Genomic DNA, 21133 nt, shown 5'->3' on the forward strand with positions numbered 1-21133 from the left:
TTTTCACATGATGTGAGAGTGTCCATCTGTTGCTCGGTTTTGGACTGAGGTAGGTCTAATTTCTATTCAACAACTCTACAATACTGAATATTAATAATCAGGTCAAGAGCATATTACTTGCTGGCCTCACAGCTGCTAAAAAGATGAACACATTAAGATGGAAACCTCCTCATTCTCTTTCTGTTAACTTTTGCTGGATTCTTACATTTTTGGATGTAATGTTTTAGGACTGTCTACTGCTTTACCTGAGTTCAAACTTGGTTTAACTGGAGTTCCTGGACATGTGTAATTCCCACTATAGGTATGCATGTGGGTAACCCTCATTTTATTTTCGTTCTTTTGTTTTTAACTGCTTATTTTATATCAAAGCATGGTGTATATAGGGAACTGATATACATGTGTATATACATATTTTCCTTTTGGTTATTAGAAAATGCTTTGTGATGTGTTGTTGTTTTCTCTCTTTCTCTCTTACACACACACACACACAAATGTTGTGTTTCCATGTTTTATGGGGACTGTTCGTAGTGTTGTTTTTATACTGTACAAATTGTATGTGTTATTGCCCTACACCTACACCTAAACCTACCCCTTACAGGAAACATTCAAAACATTTTAATTCTGTATGTTTAATAAGTTTGTTTTCTCATGGGGACCTAAAAAAGTCCCCACAATGTCAAGATTTCGTGGTATTCCTATCCTTGTGGGGACATTTGGTCCCTATAACATGATATATACCAGGTGCACACATGCGCACACACACACACACACACACACAATTATTTAAATAATAAAGAGCTTGTTTTGAGCAGTATTGATCTCATTATGACACTGTGATGGTGGTGTAGTTGTGCTGTGCATCTCATCATGAGGTTAGACATAAGGAACAAGCATAAATAAAGGAAAAGTCCGGTGTGTTGCATGCTAAAAGCTAATTTAATGGTGATTTTTCAGGAACTCTGACAGGTATGACAGATTCATTTTGCATTACAGAAATTGTTAAGGTTTACATTCACCATGAAGCTTGACACAGTTCTCGAAGTTTGTTTTAACTTCTGCTGACTTCTCGTAAGTGTAATTGCCGCTGATCGAGGTTGTGCGTGTCTCGTAGTTGTTGAATACTCTAGTGAGGTCAGCGGTAAATGGGACACTGGTTACAAGGACGTTGCTGTTTATTACTAAAGTACAAGAACTGAGGCGTGGGATTTCTAAATCCTGAACGTACCCGTAATCATTTTTCTTAATATTTGATTTAGTTTCGGTTTCAGTGGAAGTATGTTCTACCTTTAGACCCAAATCTATATCTAGAATTTTAAATCCAACTGACCCTCCAATTAGCAAAGTGTTACCGACTTCATAAGTAGATGTTTCTTCAAAGTTATTGTCTATCTTCACCTGCTGTTTCATTACTTCACAGTTGTTGTTAACAATGGTTAAATTCCGAAATAAGTCTGGTTTTTTATTTCTGTGAAGTAATGTAACATTAAATTCAATATTTGACAGGTATTCCTCTTTAATATCACCATGGTTCAGGGAAAGGAATTCGTCATAGCTTCCAAAAGATTTTAAAATGTTTGCTTTAATGTAACCTAAGTCATTTTTATTTCGAGCGATAATCAATCCTTTGCAGGTCTCAACTGGGAAAAGTAGCGATTTTAAAAATTCAATTTTCTTCCATTCAAGATTTTCAAATTCATCTGGATTCACAAGAAACCTTTCAGCTGTTTGAGAAGATGTTACACACGTCATAGTTAACATGTCAACTAAGCAAGGCTTACATTCTTTATCTATTCCAATGTAATATTCTTTTTCTGGAATGCCTGTCATGGTAACAGAAAACATATTCGCCGTCTTGGTTTTTTCCCATTTGATGTTGCTGCTGAAACCAGTTTGGTCCTTATGTTTTTTATTTAATCTCAAAAGCAAACCCCGCCGTGATCTTCGTTGAGGATAATGAAGATAATGAGAAAGTTCTGCAAGACAAATCCAGAACAAAACCAATATCCTGTTATTTATAGATTTTACACAATTTATAATGGTAAATTCTTAATGTGCCTCTTATTAATATTAAGTAAGTTATTCTTAAGTTTAGGTATTGGGTAAGATTAGAGTTTTAATTAAGGAATTAATATGTGCTTAATTAACATACGGCTATTAATATATGGCTAATATTCTAGTAATATGCATGCTGGTAAGCAACTAATAGGTGTAACCATGAAATAAAATTTTACCCAAAATAAATATACTTTGTTACTACCGATCTCTGTGTTCTAAAACCCGCTCACGGCCCTCAGGAAGATACGATTTGATTTCTTCATGCAGGTGTCGCAGGGTAGGTAAATATAAAATAGCTGCAGAATTAAAGAAATCATACATACCATCTCTCTCAATCTTAGAAACATGGTCTGCTGGAAGGTCTTGGCTGGAACCCCCCACAGTATGTTGTAGGCTGATCAGCAGCAGAGCAAAGGTGATTATTTTTAAATCCATCTTCAATTGCTGCACGTCAGGTTATGTATAAAAATGACACAGGAGAGTCAGACCCAATGCTCAAGTTCAACGACGCACTTATCTCACCAATGTCTAGGTTATTATTTTGACATAAAACCGCACAAATCTGGAAAACAAAGTCAGACAACAAAGCTTTTACATAACATTACCCGTTTTAGAACTTCCTAAGAAAAAGGAACCAAATAAAAGCTTGAGCTTGAGTTTCGAGGACCACGTTCACCTGTGAGTTGCTGAGAGTGAGGAACTTCACAAGCAGTCTTCCCTGGCACCTGTTTACTGTGCTTATATGCCAGCCCCATGCAAATGCAGATGTCCACATCACCATATATGTGCAACTATCTGAAATTTAATACAGGGCCAATATCTAGATATCTTTATCTTGGGAAACAATGCGTGTTAAAAAGGTGAGACATGTTGTCAATATATTCCTCGGTCACTTGAAAATATATCTCATCCTCATCTTGATCCAACTGTGGACGAGTGGGAGTTTTTGGTTTCACGATGAAAGTTTGACTTACATTCATTTAAAGCTTCTTTGTTCAGCTCACAGCTGCAACTGCAACTGATATCACACTCTAAATCATAAGTAATACACCACAGCTCATAATTGAGAAATTCAAAATGGTAAAATACCCAATGTACTCCACCATTCCATTCCAGTGTCTGTTGAATTCCAACACAGACGCAACTTGATACCTCAATCAAATCAATCAATCAACTGACCACCTCAATCAAATCTAATTTAAGAAATGTCTATACAGAAACCAAGCGGTAATGACGGCTCTGAAGGCAATGAGCTTTGCATTGCCTTCCTTCTGATCCCAATGTTATTTTTTAATGAAGTTCCAAACAAGTCAGTGAGAACTTTATATTCACTTATAGCAAGGCAGAGTTAAACACAGGATTTGCAAAAACTTTGCAACTAAAAGACACCACGGCACGCTTTTTTGTACAATTTTTATTATGTGGTGTCACGGCCCATTTGTAATAAGGTGAGATGCGAACGAAAGTTGTTAACAGGATTTCGAGAAGTATTATGAATATAAGGAGCAATGGCTTTGGCCAAAAATAACAAACATAAGAACTTATACAAAAATGTATAAGTTACCTAATTATTAAAGAAATAATTAGGAGAGTTTTCCAGAGAGTTTTCTGAGGACAAACCGAGGATTGAAACAACTGCAAACTTAGACACAGAGTCGACGGATGCGTTTCTGACCTAAAACACAGCAGCTCTATCTGAGGAATGCACACTGTCAAACACACAACTCTTAAACAATCTCAGCAGCGGGTGTTTACTCATCCACTACAATCCACTCCACCTATTCAAACAGAGCGTTCTGATGATGGGGTTAGGGTAGAAAATAGCCTGTACTTTAAAAATGATCTAAAAAAAAGATCTTAAATGTTTTTTCTTTTATCTAAAACATTTGATAACATTGTAAGTGGACCTCAGAGAAGAGTACAAAAAAAAATAAAAGTGGATTTTGTGACTCCATGAAGTGATGGTATTAAAAATGTATAAACACTAAAAAAGTCATAGAGTGTTTACATTTCAGGAACGGTTCCCTTGATTTAAAATTAATGTGACAAATTAAAAAACGGCTGTATGTTAATTTATCAATCATGAATGGCCTTTAAAATGTTTCTTAATATAAACAAAACTGTAGCGATTAAAGTTTCCTTGCTCCACTATGCTGTTTATTAAGACATTGCATATACGTTACAGTAATATGTAATACATAATTATCTCTGTGAGGGGGTAAAATTAAATAAATACAATAAAGCTAGATCTCAAAATTGTATTGCCACTGTGTGTCTTGAATATGTTCTATGAATATGTCTTTTCATAGTCATACAAAAACGGACCACTGTCAAATATGAATATGGTTTAGATAGTGGTAAAACTTTTTTAAATATGCAAAATCGGTGAGATGATGTTTTGCATAGATAATGAGTCCTCTTGTCAGGCAACCCAGAATCATCCTAAAGCGTGTAACAGACGTGCTTGACATTTAAAAAAAAAATGCACTTATATAAATTCATATTAATATTGAAATGAACCTTAAAACAAACAAAAAATGTCTTGTCAAAGGGCTCACTCCACGTATTTTGATATAAAATGTTTTTACTTCAAATTTAGTTAAAACTCAGTTCGTTTAAACTTTATGACTTCTTATAAAGCCTCAACTTTCACAGCTAACTAGGAATATTGCTAGCTAGCAATATCTTTATTATTGAGTATCTTTTGTCATGTCCCGATTCGAGAGTCACGAAAGGTTGCCCGGAAAAATATGGTGGCGATGTTTAATATGTCTATGATTGTCACGCCTAGAGGAATCGACCTCGAGTGGACCAGCATGTCTGTTACATGCTTTATGGTGATTTTGGTGTATTAAAAAAATATATGCAAAAAATATATGCAAATTTCCAGTCATCTTACTGGCTCGATTGATACATAATTAAACTAAGTTGTATTACTATCTAAATTACACTCATATCGAACAGTGAGACGTTTTTTTATGATTATGTAGGAAAGGTTAAAAACCAAATTGCCATTGTGCTACTCAAGATCAAGGTTGTGTGCTGTCAAAGTTTGGTCTTCAGAAAGATGTTTTCAAACTACACCTTTCACTCTAGAAAAAAGGTGCAACGTGATGTTTTAGCATTCTGGTCGTGTAAACTTTAGAACAGAATTATTAGTGTAAATAGTTGTTTTATTTAATGATTTTTTATATGAGATACTTAGAGCGGACATATAACATATGCAAGGTCTTAATAAAGGGTTAACAGGGCTGTGCATGGTTGAAGTGTTTCTGGAATAAAATAGAGTTTGGTAAACCTGAACTTTACTGTATGACAGCAGTGTGAAGACGTGTTGGTAATGTCATGATGATGAAAGGACCAGAAACTGTTTATGTTGTTGCATTGCTCTGCTTGCCGGGTATTGTAGGGCCTTTAGAATAAATTGTCATAGAGAGGTTTAGGATTTCTCGGATTGGTTTTAATTCAAGAGATCCATGCCTGCTCTACTGTCTCCAGTTAAAATTGTACTGTGCCTTAACACGGTCGTTGTGGAGGAAAATTAATTTATACTGATGAGAGAGGGATAGTTGGGGGACCCATAGGTGTCTGTATTTGGAGGATCCTAAATAAATGGACTAGGCTTTAGTAGAAAGGATGTAGTGAAGCCGTCACTGTCCTTCTGTGGAAAAGCAGAGCTGGTAAGAGTTTGTAGCCTTGGGTGAGACTGAGATATAAAAGTGGAGGAGTTCCTGCCTCTTGGTCACAAACTGTGTGTTTCTGTATGACTGCCTGACCTTCTATGCAAAGAATAAAACCTTTAAAAAAAGCGTTTATTGACTTTGTCTCTTACACGGTGAGAGCTGTTATTTTGCACTTTTAATGAAAAATCTTAGATGAACAAAAATTGCAATTTTAAAATAAGCTATTCTCTATAACTTTTGAAACATGCAATAGCTATCCGGTGAAAGCACAGAAAAGTTTGGTAACACTTTACAATAAGGTTCATTAGTTAACATTAGTTAAATATTATAATAATCTCAGTCAGTGCTTATTTCTGCATTTACTAATGCGTGACATGTCTTCACACTGCAGTCATAAAGTAAAGTTTAGTTTTACCCAACTCTGTATTTCATTCCAGAAACATGGCAGCCATGAATGTTCACGATTCTTATCAATGAAGTTATCAATGTCTCCAAGATGCTGTGACTTTACATATGTTACATGTCTTCTGGGAAAATGAAAGCGCTACCAAAAAGTCAAATCCAAAATGCGATGACCAGATCGTGCAGCAGAGGGCAGAGCGATGCAGAGAATGATCACCTCCGTCCCACATCACTGGTCAACAGATGAAGACAGAAAGGTGCATCTGCATTTATTTGTATTTCTTATGATGCCTTCTGATCGCCAAGCTCACATTTCTTCTTAAATTCGACTGTGTGTGATTTTACCCTGTACTTGAGCCTTAAAAAAGCCGACAGGTTGGCATGTGTCTGGCAAGTCACGCTCTCTCAGCTCGATTGAAGGCGTCCATGGATCGTGATTTCTTTTCCCCACGTTTTATTATGAGTTAGTTTGTCTGAGAGAGAGTAAATCTGTTCAACTCTCCCTGTTATTCAGCGAGCATTTGACCGCAGGCTCTGCTGCCCTCTCCTCTCGGGTTCACCTTTCAGGACGCCGTGAACGCTCTTGCTTTTACTCAAGTGCATTGCTGCTTTTATTGAGGAAACGCACGGCGTTTGTTAAACACCCTACAGCAAAATCCTGCAAAGCGCATTCCAGATTCCGTTCGTACTGATCTGTTGCAAAACGTCAGCTCCTTGAAAAGAATCAATTTAACGGGTATTTGACGGATGAAAGCCGCTCGGAAATGAGATAGATCACAATACAATGCAAATCATTAAACGCAAGGCTGCGTGGTTTAAAAAACGTTTTTCACTGTATTAACCTTGTTGCTGTTGTGTGTAAGTGTGTGCGTTTTCAAAGGCGTAAACGGTTCATTAGCTGTTCATAATTAAAAATAACAAATACTAATAAAAATATATTTAATTTTTGTGGTATGGGTGGATGTTTATGGCTTTCTATCCATCTATCTGTCTTTCTACATGCCTTTTAAATTGTATTGTATGACCATCTTCTGTAAAAAAAGAAGATATTTCGAAATGGCACAGGTTCAGAACAACACGAGAGCAGGTAAACAATGGCACAGTTTTTCGGGTGAACTATCCACTCTCTTGTGACTGAAAGCGAAAGACACGCAAAGCTCGTTTTATTTGGATTAAGGCTCGCTGAGATTCCAGGAAACACGGCTAAGACCTTCGAAATCCATTTAAATATTTTGGTAAGATTAATTATGTCAAATTATTTATTCCATAAGTCAGGCTCTCCACGGCGGTTCATCCTCCGCGTCTACTTGGCTCGGTCTGCAAGGTTTATCTCAAACCCAGTAATCTTCCAGATATCCTCCAGCTGCTGTAGTGCGAAGTGGAAGAGTGGAAGATCTGAACTGACCCATACGGACGCAGTTTTTATGTAAGGTCCAAATGAAATCTAACAGATACACCTGCTGTGCATTGCTCCCCGCATCTGCATGTTGTTATGAACATGGCTAGACAGTGCAGCCAGTAGGTGTAGGTGTTTTATCGCTTCATTTCACAGGTTGAACCCAAGGATATCTATTAGCTGTATTTGCATTCTCGGCACATTCCTCCAGAAGTATGAGATATGAAAGGTCTTTGCTCATCGGTCCGTGATGCAGGTATGTTTAAATCAGTCGTGTGGTGCACAAAAATGAAAGGTTTACCCAAAAATGGAAGTTCTCTCATCTTGTAGTCACCCTCGAGTTGTTCCAAACCATTCTTTGTTCTGCCGAACACAAAGGAAGATATTCTGTAAAAAGCTTGCAACCAGTTAAAAAACTTCTTTCAAAGTATCACAATTTTCTTTTTTGGGGCATAAAACCACTATAAATCCAAAACCGTAAGATCTGTTAAATTAAAAATTGTTATGCACCTTCTACGTTAGATGTCCATACACTCGAACTCTCATTTAAAAAGCTCACTTATATACTTTTTTTCTTACAGGATTTTATTATAAATTCAATCATCATATTAAAATATACTTATTAACGTCTTATACACGCATCTTTAAATTTCTACACTTAACTATTTTATACACCTAAACACAAACGTCTTACTAATGTCTCTATGAAAGGCGCTTGATACAAGCAACAGCGGCCTTCAGTGACCTGCCGCATGATCTTTGGCTTTACGAAACTTTTTAAATTCGTGCAGGTCATGGGCAAAGCGGTCTTCGTTGTTCTCCAGGTCCAGAATTTTTTATGATCTCGGGAGGCTTTTTCTGGCCATGACTGTCAGGGATATCTCCCTTGGGATGGCTTTGGGATGACCACGTTAGGAAAGGAAATATGCACTTCTGCAAATTAAAATGGTTCTTCATTTAGGGGCGCATTTGACTTGGTACGTTAAAGTTAAACTTCTCTCAACATTGTGAATCTACTCTGTTTCTGCACACTACAAGCGTGTGGAGCATCTGAACAGGATGCGTGTGGAGCATCTGAACGCATTCTTTTTTATTATGGGTGAAAGTGAGTGGGAAAACGGGTAATGGCTTGGTGGTTTACTTCTGAGATGTAGGAAGAGAGAGGAGCAGTGGAATGCTAGCGTGTAGGAAGCGTAACAGTCAGGGGGTCACAGCGGGGGTCAGTCTGTCTGAGCCTCCAATGTGAGAGTCTCCGGGGGGAAACTGTTTAACTGCTCCGTCTCATGAGAACATGCACCGAGGGACCTTCCAAGAAACCCACGGAGAATATAAAACCGGACAAAATATCACTGTCTGAGCCCTTGTTTTTTACGTGGATGGTCTGTAGTTTAAAAGCTCAGAGAATAAAGGCCCCCCGAGAGCTGTCTGTATGAAATGTTACATTAAAGGGATAGTTCGCCCAAAAATGAAAATTCTCGCCCTCATGTCGTTTATCTTCAGAACGCAAATTGAGATAGTTTTGATCAGATCTGGGTTTCTGGTTTCTGCCCTGCAGCTGAAACATTCAAGGCCCATGAAGGTGGTCAATAGAAATAGTACAAGAATTGTTGAATCAAGTTGTTATTTTTGTTTACATTGTGAAAAGCGTTTTCTTAGCTTCGTAAAATTTGGGCTGAACCACTGATTATACCTGGACTATTGTAACAGTTCAGAGAACATTTCATTTGCTTTGCCATCTATGCTCTCAGATTTCATCAAAAATATCTTCATTTGCGTTCAAAAGATCAAATAACATGAGGAAAATTAATGACAGAATTTTCATTTTTAAGTGGGCTATCCCTGGGGAAAGATTAACACTTGACAGCATTCATTCTCTAATCGCTTTTAAGCAAAATATCTTGTATTTCATCAAATATTTCCTGATTTGTGTTCCGAAGATGATTGAAGGTCATGGGGGTGAATAATGACAGGTTTTTTTGGGTGGGCTAACCAAAAAAAAGATTCACACCTAAAGTCATTGTGAACCGATAGACGTATATAATCATACCTGAAGCAGAAAACTAAGTTAGTTGATATAAAGATATTCCCTCATCGCGTGGAAATCTGCAGGCTGTCACAGGGACGCGCGCCGCGCACGCGACAGAACTCCGTTAGAAAGGTTCGTTAGACGCGGAAGGGCGTGGCCTCAAGATTAAAGATGAACGGTGCAACATAACGCCAGCAGAGGTCACTCATACTTCGTTAAATAAACAGCAGACATTTAATTTAATGAAACGCATAACACGTGGAGCAGTTTGAGGCTGTATTACTGATTGTTTATGTTGTTAACGGTGGTTGCTAAGGGCGTTGCTAAGTGAAAGCTTCACCGTTGGGCGCAGTAACGTGATTCAAACACAGCTGCTGACCAATCAGAATCCAGGAATGGAACGAACCGTTTTAAAAATACCAACATGTGCGAATGCTTATTTATGATATTAGTACCGTATTATTGTCTTTTTCCCCTATTGCACACTGCTCTCATGACTGTGTGTCATTGTCTGCAGGTTTCTTAAAATATCAGATCTTTGTAGAGCAAGATGCTGTAAAATGTCACGTGGCAAAAAACTCCTCATAAATACGTCATTAATTAATGATGATAAATAAAAATATATATTTTTATAGCATTTTATTTTTAAAATGCTTATTATGTGCACATGTGCGCGTTTTTATACTTTTTAATTCAAGAGTCATTAAACTTCCAGGTAGAAGTTTTTAAAACCAGCATTAATCCAAAAGAACTTTAAGAACGTCTTGAAAGGAGTTCATTTAAAATGAATAAATACATTTTCAGTGATCATTTCAGTTGAACACAAATGAAAATGTTATGGAGAATGCTGGTAACATTCCATAAAGTCCATAAACTTCCATAGTATTTTACCAAAGTGCTTGACAATTTTCTTAAAAAATGTCTCTCTTTTCTTTTGTGTTAGACAGAAAAAAGGAACATATACAGGCCTGTGACAACATGAGAATGAATAGATGACAACAAAACCATTAGCACAAATTAGCAGATTTTGATCGCTTAAAGCGGGGCTGTCCAAACTCGCTTCAGCAAAGTGTAGCTCCATCCCTAATTAAACACACCTGAAGCTGCTAATCAAGCTCTTATTAGCGTGTTAGAAATGTCCACGCAGGTGTGTCGAGTTCTGAATGAAGAGCTGATGGAGTTTATGTGTGTGAGAGGTTACAGTACATCAGCTGTGCTAGCATTAGAGCAGGATTAGCGCTATAAACTGGGCCACTTGCTAGTGTAGAACAGTAGCCGTTACATTCGACCCGGCACCTTGAATAACGAGATTAAGATGCCATGTGATTCCAGGCCCGAGCCAGAGAGAGAGAGAGAGAGAGAGAGAGAGAGAGAGAGAGAGAGAGAGAGAGCAATATCACCACACTTGCCTAAATTATATCTGCGTTATTGTTTTCAAGAAAGCTATCAAGAGCTTATCAGGGTTTACTCGTATAGCTTCTAGCACTTTGATTGTTATTTTTACAAATCGTAGTGCTGCGCTTTCCACGAGCCACGTAAAGATCTTGATCTACAGTCAGATTAGAACAACAATGGCAAACAGTCAACGGCGGATCAGCCTGGCGTTTGTTGAGCCAGTGGCCCGGGCGAACATTTCAAACGTGCCGAACCCGTTTACAAACGCCACAAAGTTTAAAGGACCCAAAGTCCAGCGGCGTCAAAGTCATGAACATCAAGTCAACAGAAAGGTCGCTAATCGAGCTGCTCTTTGGGAATTTAATCAAAGCGGCGGGAGGTGTTCTCTCGAACTCAATTGTTGTGTTGACGGCCTTCAACGGTGCTCCCGCAGCTATTTCGCTCGCTTTACAAACTCAATAAAGACTCGCCGGGTTTTTGCAAAAGCTAGACGATTGTCTCTGTAGACCACCTGTGGATTTCTTGGGAACGTAAAGCAGGCCAGCTCTTAATGTCTCCGCTTATCCGCAGGACTACAAAAGATACACAAACAAACGAAGCCGAAGTGTTTTCATTAGCTTTGACTTTATTAGTCGCTGCATTATAGGTATTACTGTACCTTAATACAAAAGGTATTTCATATATTTCCATGGCCTTTAAACTCAAGTTTAGTGCAGATGGAAATCAGGCCACAGAGCTAGACAGAGACTTGAATGTGTGGGAACATTTATGATTATTGACAGATACAGAATTTTCTTTTGTACTTTTTTGAACTGTTTGTAATTTACATATTTGTTTTTAAATATAAGTTTAACTTAAAATATATATATATATATATATATATATATATATATATATATATATATATATATATATATATAGCTTTGCTGCTATATTTATAAAAATATAAATAGTTTATAAATCTATACATTCATGTACATATTAAATAAAAATAAGCTATGTTATTATATAAATATATTAACAATATATAACAATATGTGCACATTATTTTATATATATATATATATATATATATATATATATATATATATATATATATATAGTGTGTGTGTGTGTGTGTGTGTGTGTGTGTAAAATTCAGTTTGATTAATCACATTTAATTGTTTGACAGCACTAATATGTGGATAGATCTAAAAGTTGGTGTTAGGACACACTGATATGTCAACTACCCATATATATATATATATATATATATATATATATATATATATATATATATATATATATAGTCAAATTCAAAAAGAAAATGGACTTTTCCTAGAACGCATAGACATGGTATGATACTAGATTAAATAATTGAGTAACATAAAGTAATTGTGTGTTAATATGTAGTCTCCTGGTTTTCTTAATTATATTAATTTGTAACATGTCTCAGATTAATGAATGTCTCGCATGTCTAACCCTCGACTGTTCAGTGTATGGTTTACTTTCCATATATTAAAACCGTAGTGTACTTTATTCCAAACACTGTCTAGATAAGCAGTTTGTGTTGACAAGCACTAGGGTGACTTCAGGACTACAGGGGCAACCGAGGTCCTTGGAAACGGGTCACTATGGTGACAACCTGTAGTTATAGTAACCTGGCTCTGCACGGGGGATGTGATCGAAGTGGCCCAACCACGAGAGCTCGACTTGATGCAAATCCCAGCAGCACAGTTTACAGTGCATTGACTGTTTTGAGTTTTACATCAAATAAATGGATCGATTTAACCATTCTGGTTAGTTGATTCGAGTCTTGGACCAGACTGAGAGGCTATTAGAAGTTTTCCCTTCATGGAAATACAGTTCTAATGTGCTAATACAAACAAGAAACTATTATAAAAAAAGTTTGGTAGTGGATTATTAAATGCATTCCATGTAAAGCAAGCATCAAAACAACCGAAGCTAAAGGTCATTCGGTGACGTTATTGATCTGTTGTTGCTGTTCAGCGGTCTAAGCAGAGTGAGATGAAGCAGGTAGTAAAGAGTATCTCCTGTGATGAAAAGAGGGGGAGGGAAGAACAATGAATGTCCAGGAATCTATAAAGGAATGGAATCTTGAGTCTAGTGGAATGTTTCCTATGAGTCTGGGTTCATGATACCCTTGGAATCCACTCATAGAGGATGCTAACAGGGCCACGTAAACAAGAGTGGCAAGTGCATTTAAAAATAGGAGTGAATCCCCTAAACACAGTTTTGTGTGTATGTTTTATTATTATTTTGCCAAAAATAATATTACAGAGACTCTTTATATATGGCGACTGTCCATGGCAGAACCTGATTTCGCTGTGTTTGACGTGTTCCTAGGTCAGTATATCCTGTCGACCCTGGACAACATTGCGATTAGCCAATCAGATCTGAAGAACCATTTTCTAGATTTTGTGAAGTTTAGGCTTACAATCAGTGTTTGGTGCTCGTACAGCAGTATTATTCAGCTATCATTAACTCTGATTTTAAGCATTACTCACGGGTAAGGTTGGGTTTAGGTGAAGAGTTATGGTCAAGACTACATTTTCGCATTAAAATGTTGTTCCAGGGTCGACGCGTATATGTTGGAACTCTGCAAAATCATGACGTGCGTTGTTTTAGACCCATCATGTTTTATGTTTTGATAGTCAGCTTTACAGGGTGCGTTGTAGAAGGGTTGCCATGTCCACTTATTTTAAAGAATGCTTATTAACTCTTTCTTCGCCAATGATGAGATATCTCGTCATTCAGGTTACAACGCTTCCCAGCCAAAGACCAGTTTTTACATCAATCCCTGTTCTAGGTGTATTACTGTAATGTGTGTGTCATCTATCTATCTATCTATCTATCTATATATATATATAATAAAAATGGAGTATTTATGTATATATACAGGTATGTAGCTATGTATATAGCCTAAATTCATGTGTGTTTGTGTATGAATAAATGTGTGTGCATAAAAGTTTAAGTTTACTGAATGCAATTTTGATTAATCTTATTATTATATGCAGGTGAGAGAATATGATATCTGAAAGTGTTTTGCTTGAAAATGCACTACTTCGATAAAAATGCATTTTTTTTCAGTTTTTTTGTCCAAAAAGTTACACTTTTGATGAAACCTACCCGCATTCAAGTGATGATAAAACGTGATCACATAAAGACAGAATAAACTTTTTAGTTTGAAAGCAGAGGCTTGGTTCTTTATTTTGATATATAATATATCAGGCAGTCAACTTTAAAAAAAAAAAAAAAAAAAAAAAAAAAACACTGGCAGGGAAAGAGTTAAGCATCTTGTTATTTAGGCCTGGCTTGGATCATAAAGTAATCCATTTTGTGTGAATAGTAAAGTAGGCAGATGCAGGCTTTGATAATTTGGTGTGTGGCTTATTTCCAAGAAAAAAGCCTTAGGATATTAGTTGTGGTGGTTTTATAGCAATATTTGGCAACGCTGGGTCAAACCTTGTTCCCCGTGATTTTTTTTGCGCCAGGACTCTGACACCATTGAATTCTTCATTAATTTCTCGTTGAATTTCTGTCTCTACATGTACTCGATCGCAGCATGCATTATAAAGTGAACCGTCAGCCGAATTTAGCTGAGATTCCCATCCGAGAACGTCTTTCTCTTAATACCAGACAGAATAATTAATAATTAATACAATACAGAATAAGTGCTATCCAAAGTGTAATTGCGCACGCATACCAATAAAAAGGCAAAACATTGCTGAAGCCTTTTGCTCAGACTCGGTCCTTATGAGAGGTTATTTTCATTCAGTGTCTCGTGACGATTGGTTGTGCAAACCATGAGGTGACGGACAGATGTAGGATACTGTGATTGATGACAGTGCACATGACGGAAACTAAGCGAACAACGCGGGGCTCTCTTTATGTGTTCCTCGTGTGTCGTTGATGTGTTTTATGTCACGCAGCTGGTCTGCAGTCAGCTGAGGGGGTAATTACCGCTCGCATGACTTCACGCCGTCAACACGCCGGTTAAAGCTACTTCAGTTTGCTACACTGAAGGAATCTTTATTATTCGTGATGCATGCATATAGCATGATGTTTAACCTTTTTATATAAAGTTTCGAAAATGCCATCTAATTGAACTTGTTATGAAGTAAGGTCAAAAGGTGTGGTATTAAGTATGTGCTCTGCTTTGTATTATAACAAATCCATATTGACTTAAAAAAAATGTAAAAAATTATAATTACTAGGGTGTTGATGGTTGCAGATCAACTCTTGGGTACATTTTTTTGTTTCTTGTCATCTTGTCAGCACATGACCAGACATAAAATTGTGAGTTCTTTGTTCGTTCTATTTGAAATGTTAAGCCTAAAATTGTATAGACTTTTTTTTATACTTCCTCTACATAGTTCAAGCAACCTTTGAGTAGAGTTGGTCTAACATAATGGCGTGTATTACACTGAAAAGTTACGTAAAATGGTGTTTTAAGGTCAATTCACAACTCTGATGAACGGCAACAGACACGGTTGTTTGGTTTAGTGTGATTGGTGTGTAACCCCATCGGTTGGAACATGTTTTCACTATTTGAACATGTTTAATTGGTGTTTGTCTGAAACTTTTTGCCGTCTGTTCGCGCAGTGTGAATAGGCCTTTATTAAACTTAAATTACCCCAATTATGATTTGTGGAAAATGATCATTTACGTAACAGCTCTAAGTAAATGAAAGCATCCCGCGAAGTCTCTCCGGCAAAAGAGTCGACTCTGAATCATTGAAACTAGTCGCTTTTAAAACGAATCCCAAGCGTTTCGTGCTGAGGTCGACGACATTAGCGTATTGCTCACCCGCTTGTTGGTCTGAATGAAAATGCTAATTCATTCTTTGCCACTAGGTGCCGCTTTTTGGAGAATAATAGCGGTTTCCCCGGTAACGTCTTTAAACAAAGACGTTTACAAACCAACTAATTACTGCAGATTAAAGTCAATCAAATTAGGGGTTTTTTTTGGAAAAATTAATCATTGAGCAAAGTCACTGAGCAAATTAAGTAAAAATAAAAGCAGATTATAAGGCAATGAATGTGTTTTGGGTACTCCCAAAACCAAAATATGAACTTTCATAACCCAAAATAGAGCCACTTTAAAATAAATCCTATGCCTATTTGCTTGTAAAATAAAAAAATGCAAAATGACATTTACTCAACATAATACAATTGGTTACTGTGTCTAAAAATCAATTTTGAATATGTTTTAGTTAAATTGTAGTTTGTTCTTTGCACAAAGGTAACATAACTTAATATGAACACACATGCAATGTTTTATATTTCTTTAATCTGGAACAAAACGCGTCCGTTTTTATTGTATGGAAGAGAGCTGCTTGAATATTATTCAAAGTTCCTTTTGTTTTTCTTGTTAGAATTCAAGGCAAGTCACATGGCTTGCAACAATGCGTCAGTCAATAATTCAGAATATGGACGAACTATTCGTTTAAATAAATCTCACTGTTGTGTTCGTCAGCATTATACCGCATAAACAGGCATTGAACCTACTTCTTGCTTTATTATAACCATCATCTGTACTCAACTATTTATAGTGCCTTAAATGAAGTCACATAATAGTAATTTACTCAAAGCAATGCAAGATCTTTCTCCAAGTCATCAGATCCTGGGTTTGGATTCTTCACATTCATCTGTGGTGTCCAGCTGGAGCGTTTTCAGGAATGGGTCGCCTCACTCCGCCGCGAGGCTCTCGCCGTTTTCAAAAATTCTAAACCATTCTACACAAGTATATTGAAATATGAACTCATCTCACTGAGAGAGGAATGCTGGGGCACGAAAAGGTGGGCGTATTTTTCTCAGCCAATCATCACGAGGCGCCTTTTGTCACCCATTAACACAGAGCAGCAACCGTGTGTTCTTGCGTGACTTCGTCTTGTGTTTCCTGCAAAGGCTTTTCGCAAAACTGCATGTGCCCAGAAGAGCTTTCCGGCATTCTCAGGCTTCCACCTTGTCTGGCGTCTCTCTGAAGTCGTGATATGATTATGCATCGTGCGTATAAAATATACAGTGATCCCCAAAAAGAAGGCAGACGTTTCAGATACGCTTGCACTGACACTTGGTTTGGTGTTTTGAAATTGAATTCATACAAAAGTAACCATTTTTTTTACTCTGTCGACAACATTCTCATTTAACAGTTTATTTTAAAGGACTCCACACAATTTGACCTGTGCGATCCCTAATGGGTATTTTTTGGTGTTTGTGCACTATTAAAGTCTTACACGAGTGTGTATAGATAATAGTTAGTAAATAAGAAAAAGAGGAACATTATATATGCTGTGGATTATATGTGATTTCCTGGGCCTGATATTGATTAGCTCTGTTTAGATGGAGGTCATGCTTTTGCACACACACACACACACACACCAACCACACTGGTGGTTCTTAAGTGGCTTTGGTACAACAGTCAACATTTAGATAAAAAAAAACACTTTATTTTACGATTGCACGCGGTTTCAACTTAAATGAACTTGCTAACCCGCTAGTAAACAGTACTGAAAAAGTTCATGAAAGTTGTCCTAAGACAAGAACACATTTTGGTTTTAAGTTTTAGAACAACTTAGATGACAGTTTTGATTTGCTTCAAATGTTGACTAGTATATGCTCAGATTTGACATTTTTTGTTAGTATTACTAGACATTATAACGTAGTAAATCTGCACTAAACAGTACAGCTTGTTTGGAAGAGACACGAGAAGCATTTTCCCCTTCCTTTTGCTTTACTTATTCCTCTACTGTGACTCTCCCGAGAACCACTGCTCTCCACCGCAAGTGCAGGAACGCTTCGGGTTTGGCGGGAGATCTCCGAAAACAAAGTGAGAAATGTGTGTCCTTCATCAGGTAATTCATCCTGACAGCCAGCAGTAAAACTGAGAAAGCTGGAAGAAGTGAGAGATAAGTAGGGGTGTAAAACATACGGTTATAGCCAGTGGCTATTTTTATCAGCGGTAGCGTGAGACAGCGGCGTCTGTGTGGGATAATGATGGGCCTCAAACTAATCAACATATCTTATCAGAGGTTTTTGGGTTCATATGCTGCATATCAAAATGTATGTGTATATATATGTATATGCCAGCCAAAGAGTCAAAAGTTACAAAGTTCCTTAAACATGTGAATTTATAATAGACCTCATGCTTTGGTCCTTAATAAAAAAACTAGCAGGGAAATGAACAACAGCAAGGATGTAAGTCTATCTGTTTATTAATAAAAGAGTCATCACGGTAAGATGTTGCTTCCCTGCATATGTCAGCTTTTTTAAAGTTAAGAGGCATAAACCATGCAGACGGAAAAAAACAAACCCGCACGTAAACAGGTTTGCCATACCCCGGCGCATGTGGTTCGGCTAACTGTGACTTTAGCAGATGGTCTATAAAGGACCCGGAGACACGCGATAGGCATTGAAGCACCACAGGAGAAGACAGAAAAGGAAAACAACCCGATACAGACATTTTTTTGCCACTTCTCTCCCTCTTTTTCCTCATAAAATGGCTTGAAATAATTAATAATTTCTTTTAGATGTTTAGATGTTTTTTAGATGTCGTCGTAACTCGACCGCCCTCATCGTTCACATTCATTGTACGCAAAAGTACAGCACGAACGTTTCGCTAAACGTCTCGTTTCGCGTTCCACCAAAGAAAGAACCGCTGAACTGTTCCCCCGCATTACGCAATAGCACCGTTTCATTAAACGTACAGTTTTAATTTTAGACACATATTCAGCTGGCGTAATGTAGAAGTGAAGAACACACTCGGGCAGACTGGGAACGGAGGGAGTCGGGTTACAGCGTGTAAATTTGTCGGCCATTAGGTAGGCGTGCTGTGCGAGCGCGGCTCAGGCGAGATTAAACCGGATTTAGGGGACTACGGCACCTCTCATGTGGGTGATTTCCCAAGAAAAGCTGCCCTTCAGACATGTGTCAGAAATTAAACGCGTTGCATTTTTTTTACTACGTTGATAGATTTCGCAGCGGTGTGTAAGAGCCTGCTATGCACCATTATGGGATTAGTATATATATATATATAAGTTCTCTTTGAAACCTGTTTGACCTTTTCTCTGTTTTTTAATAACGTACGGTTCGCTCTTTTTCATGCAAAGTATGTTAAAATACCACAAAAGTACCTATAAAAGCGGTCCACCTGGCGCCGTTTCAAAGGAGTCTCTTCACCTGCAGCCATATTTCGGACGTTTCCTATCAGCTTGGATGTTCTGAAACGTCCAAAACGGCTCGCCACACTCGTATTTAAACAATATATTCAAATTAGCAACAAAATCTGGCATGATAAATGTTGTTTCTTATGCTTAAATAGCATTAAAATAAGTTTTTATTTAGCCTGGATCGGCACGCGAATCGATTTCTTCCTTATTAGTAGTCAAAATACAAAATAAACATGAATCATGAAAAAGTCGTGAAAATCATTAAGTTTGCATTTTATTAAATTACTACAATATATTAATCGCAGGCTGTAAACTATATTATCAGCCAGATGTAATGTGCTAAATGCGACTAAGCCATGAAGGTGCGATAAACACAATAATCGTGATTTTCTGTAAAAGCTGCTCTGAGACGATGCACAACGAGAGGGGCTAGACGGATAAAATCGACCTGACTTGAAGAGCGAGTCTTACTTGCGTACCATGATTCAGCAGTTTTATTCATATGTGTGCCATTAAATCTCACGTCTATTTCTGCAGTCTGGACTTCCTCCAAGGAAGAAAAGCATAGCTTGAATGCATCCGCAGCGTGACCTGACAAGAACATTTCCAACACCTAAAATGAGTTTCGAAGGCACCTTTATTCTATAATAAGCTGCATTGCATCATTTCAGTGCAGACGATTAAATATAATAGCTCTCGTATCCATTCATTTGGCTCAGTAAGGGTGACTCAGCGTTTCACATTGTCCAACCCTCAGAGGAGCTCCACACAGAGGACTCTTTGAAACCATCCGAGATGCATCTATCCAAAAGTTACATTATGTTCAAATACTTCTATGATTTTAATTCAGGACAGCTTTCTATTTATAATCACGTGCCGTGTGGGAATGTCGAACGCGTTCGCCACATGCTGTCCAGGGAACACGTCGCTACGCTTTTTTATATAACCGTCTGTAGCCCTCTTTTTGGGCCGATGTTTTCTTGCTGTCTTGAACAATACAGCCTCTGTAGAGTTCGCGAGATAGACCTACTGTATCTGGTTTCTCCGCTGATGCCATTGAGGTGCTTTAATTCACAATCTCTGTGCCTGGGCTTGCTTTCCCATGACATGAAATCCTACGGCATTGTATTAGACTTTCTCCCTTTGCCTGTTGTTAAAGGTCATGTGACTCTCAGGTCATTTTACCATGCTGCCAGCAGATCTCCTACTGTAACAGCACTGAGGCAGGAAAAGAACGGCCAGCTGACATGCATTAATGCATAATGCACATTTTAAAAGATGAAAATGGTGACAGAAATGCATTAAATACGGTTAATACAGAATTAAGTATAGTTTTAACAGAAAACAAATTGATTATAAAATTTAAAGTAAAATATGATTTAATATTTATTTAAATCAATTGATTAATCACAATTAATTCAAAATAAAGGTTTTTTGTTTACATAATAAATTAACTGTATATATATATATATATATATATATATATAAACACATGCATGTATGCATTTAAGAAAAATGCTTATTTTTTTATATATATATATATATAAATACAAACACATGCATGTATACATAAAAATGCTTATATATATATATATATATATATATATATATATATATATATATATATATATATATATATATATATATATATATATATATATATATATATATATATATATATACATACTTACAAACACACACATACATATATTATGTAAACTAGATATTTTTAATGATTAATCTTTTAAATGATTATTTTTCTGACAGCTGTAATTTAAACATATTGTCTATACTTTTTAGAATGTGATCATTTCTTCGTCATTGACTGCAATCAACAAATCACACAATCAAACAATGTCCACGCTGAATAAACTGCAGATGACTGTAATCAGCAGCAACTGATAACGCAGATTCATATTTATGGTTTTCCAAGAGTTCTGAAACTTAAAAAAATAATAATAATAAAATAAACAAATCCAATCCAAATAAGACTGCAGTTGTAAAAT

At 36.9% G+C, this 21133-nt stretch overlaps 1 protein-coding gene across 1 annotated transcript; it reads right to left on the bottom strand.

The window, feature by feature from the left end:
• Positions 1-935: 935 nt before the first annotated feature.
• Positions 936-1954, bottom strand: LOC122359511 (natterin-3). Its single transcript, XM_043259842.1, has one exon. It carries the CDS (start codon positions 1840-1842, stop codon positions 1000-1002), a length of 843 nt encoding a protein of 280 aa, XP_043115777.1. The 5' UTR covers positions 1843-1954; the 3' UTR covers positions 936-999.
• Between the last annotated feature and the right edge of the window lie 19179 nt (positions 1955-21133).

Source organism: Puntigrus tetrazona, chromosome 15, assembly GCF_018831695.1.
Source record: "Puntigrus tetrazona isolate hp1 chromosome 15, ASM1883169v1, whole genome shotgun sequence".
NCBI classification, from domain to species: Eukaryota; Metazoa; Chordata; class Actinopteri; order Cypriniformes; family Cyprinidae; genus Puntigrus; species Puntigrus tetrazona.

Coding starts and splice junctions, on each gene's coding strand:
- LOC122359511 (XM_043259842.1), bottom strand. CDS start 1,842: ATGTTTTCTGTTACCATGACAGGCATTCCAGAAAAAGAATATTACATT.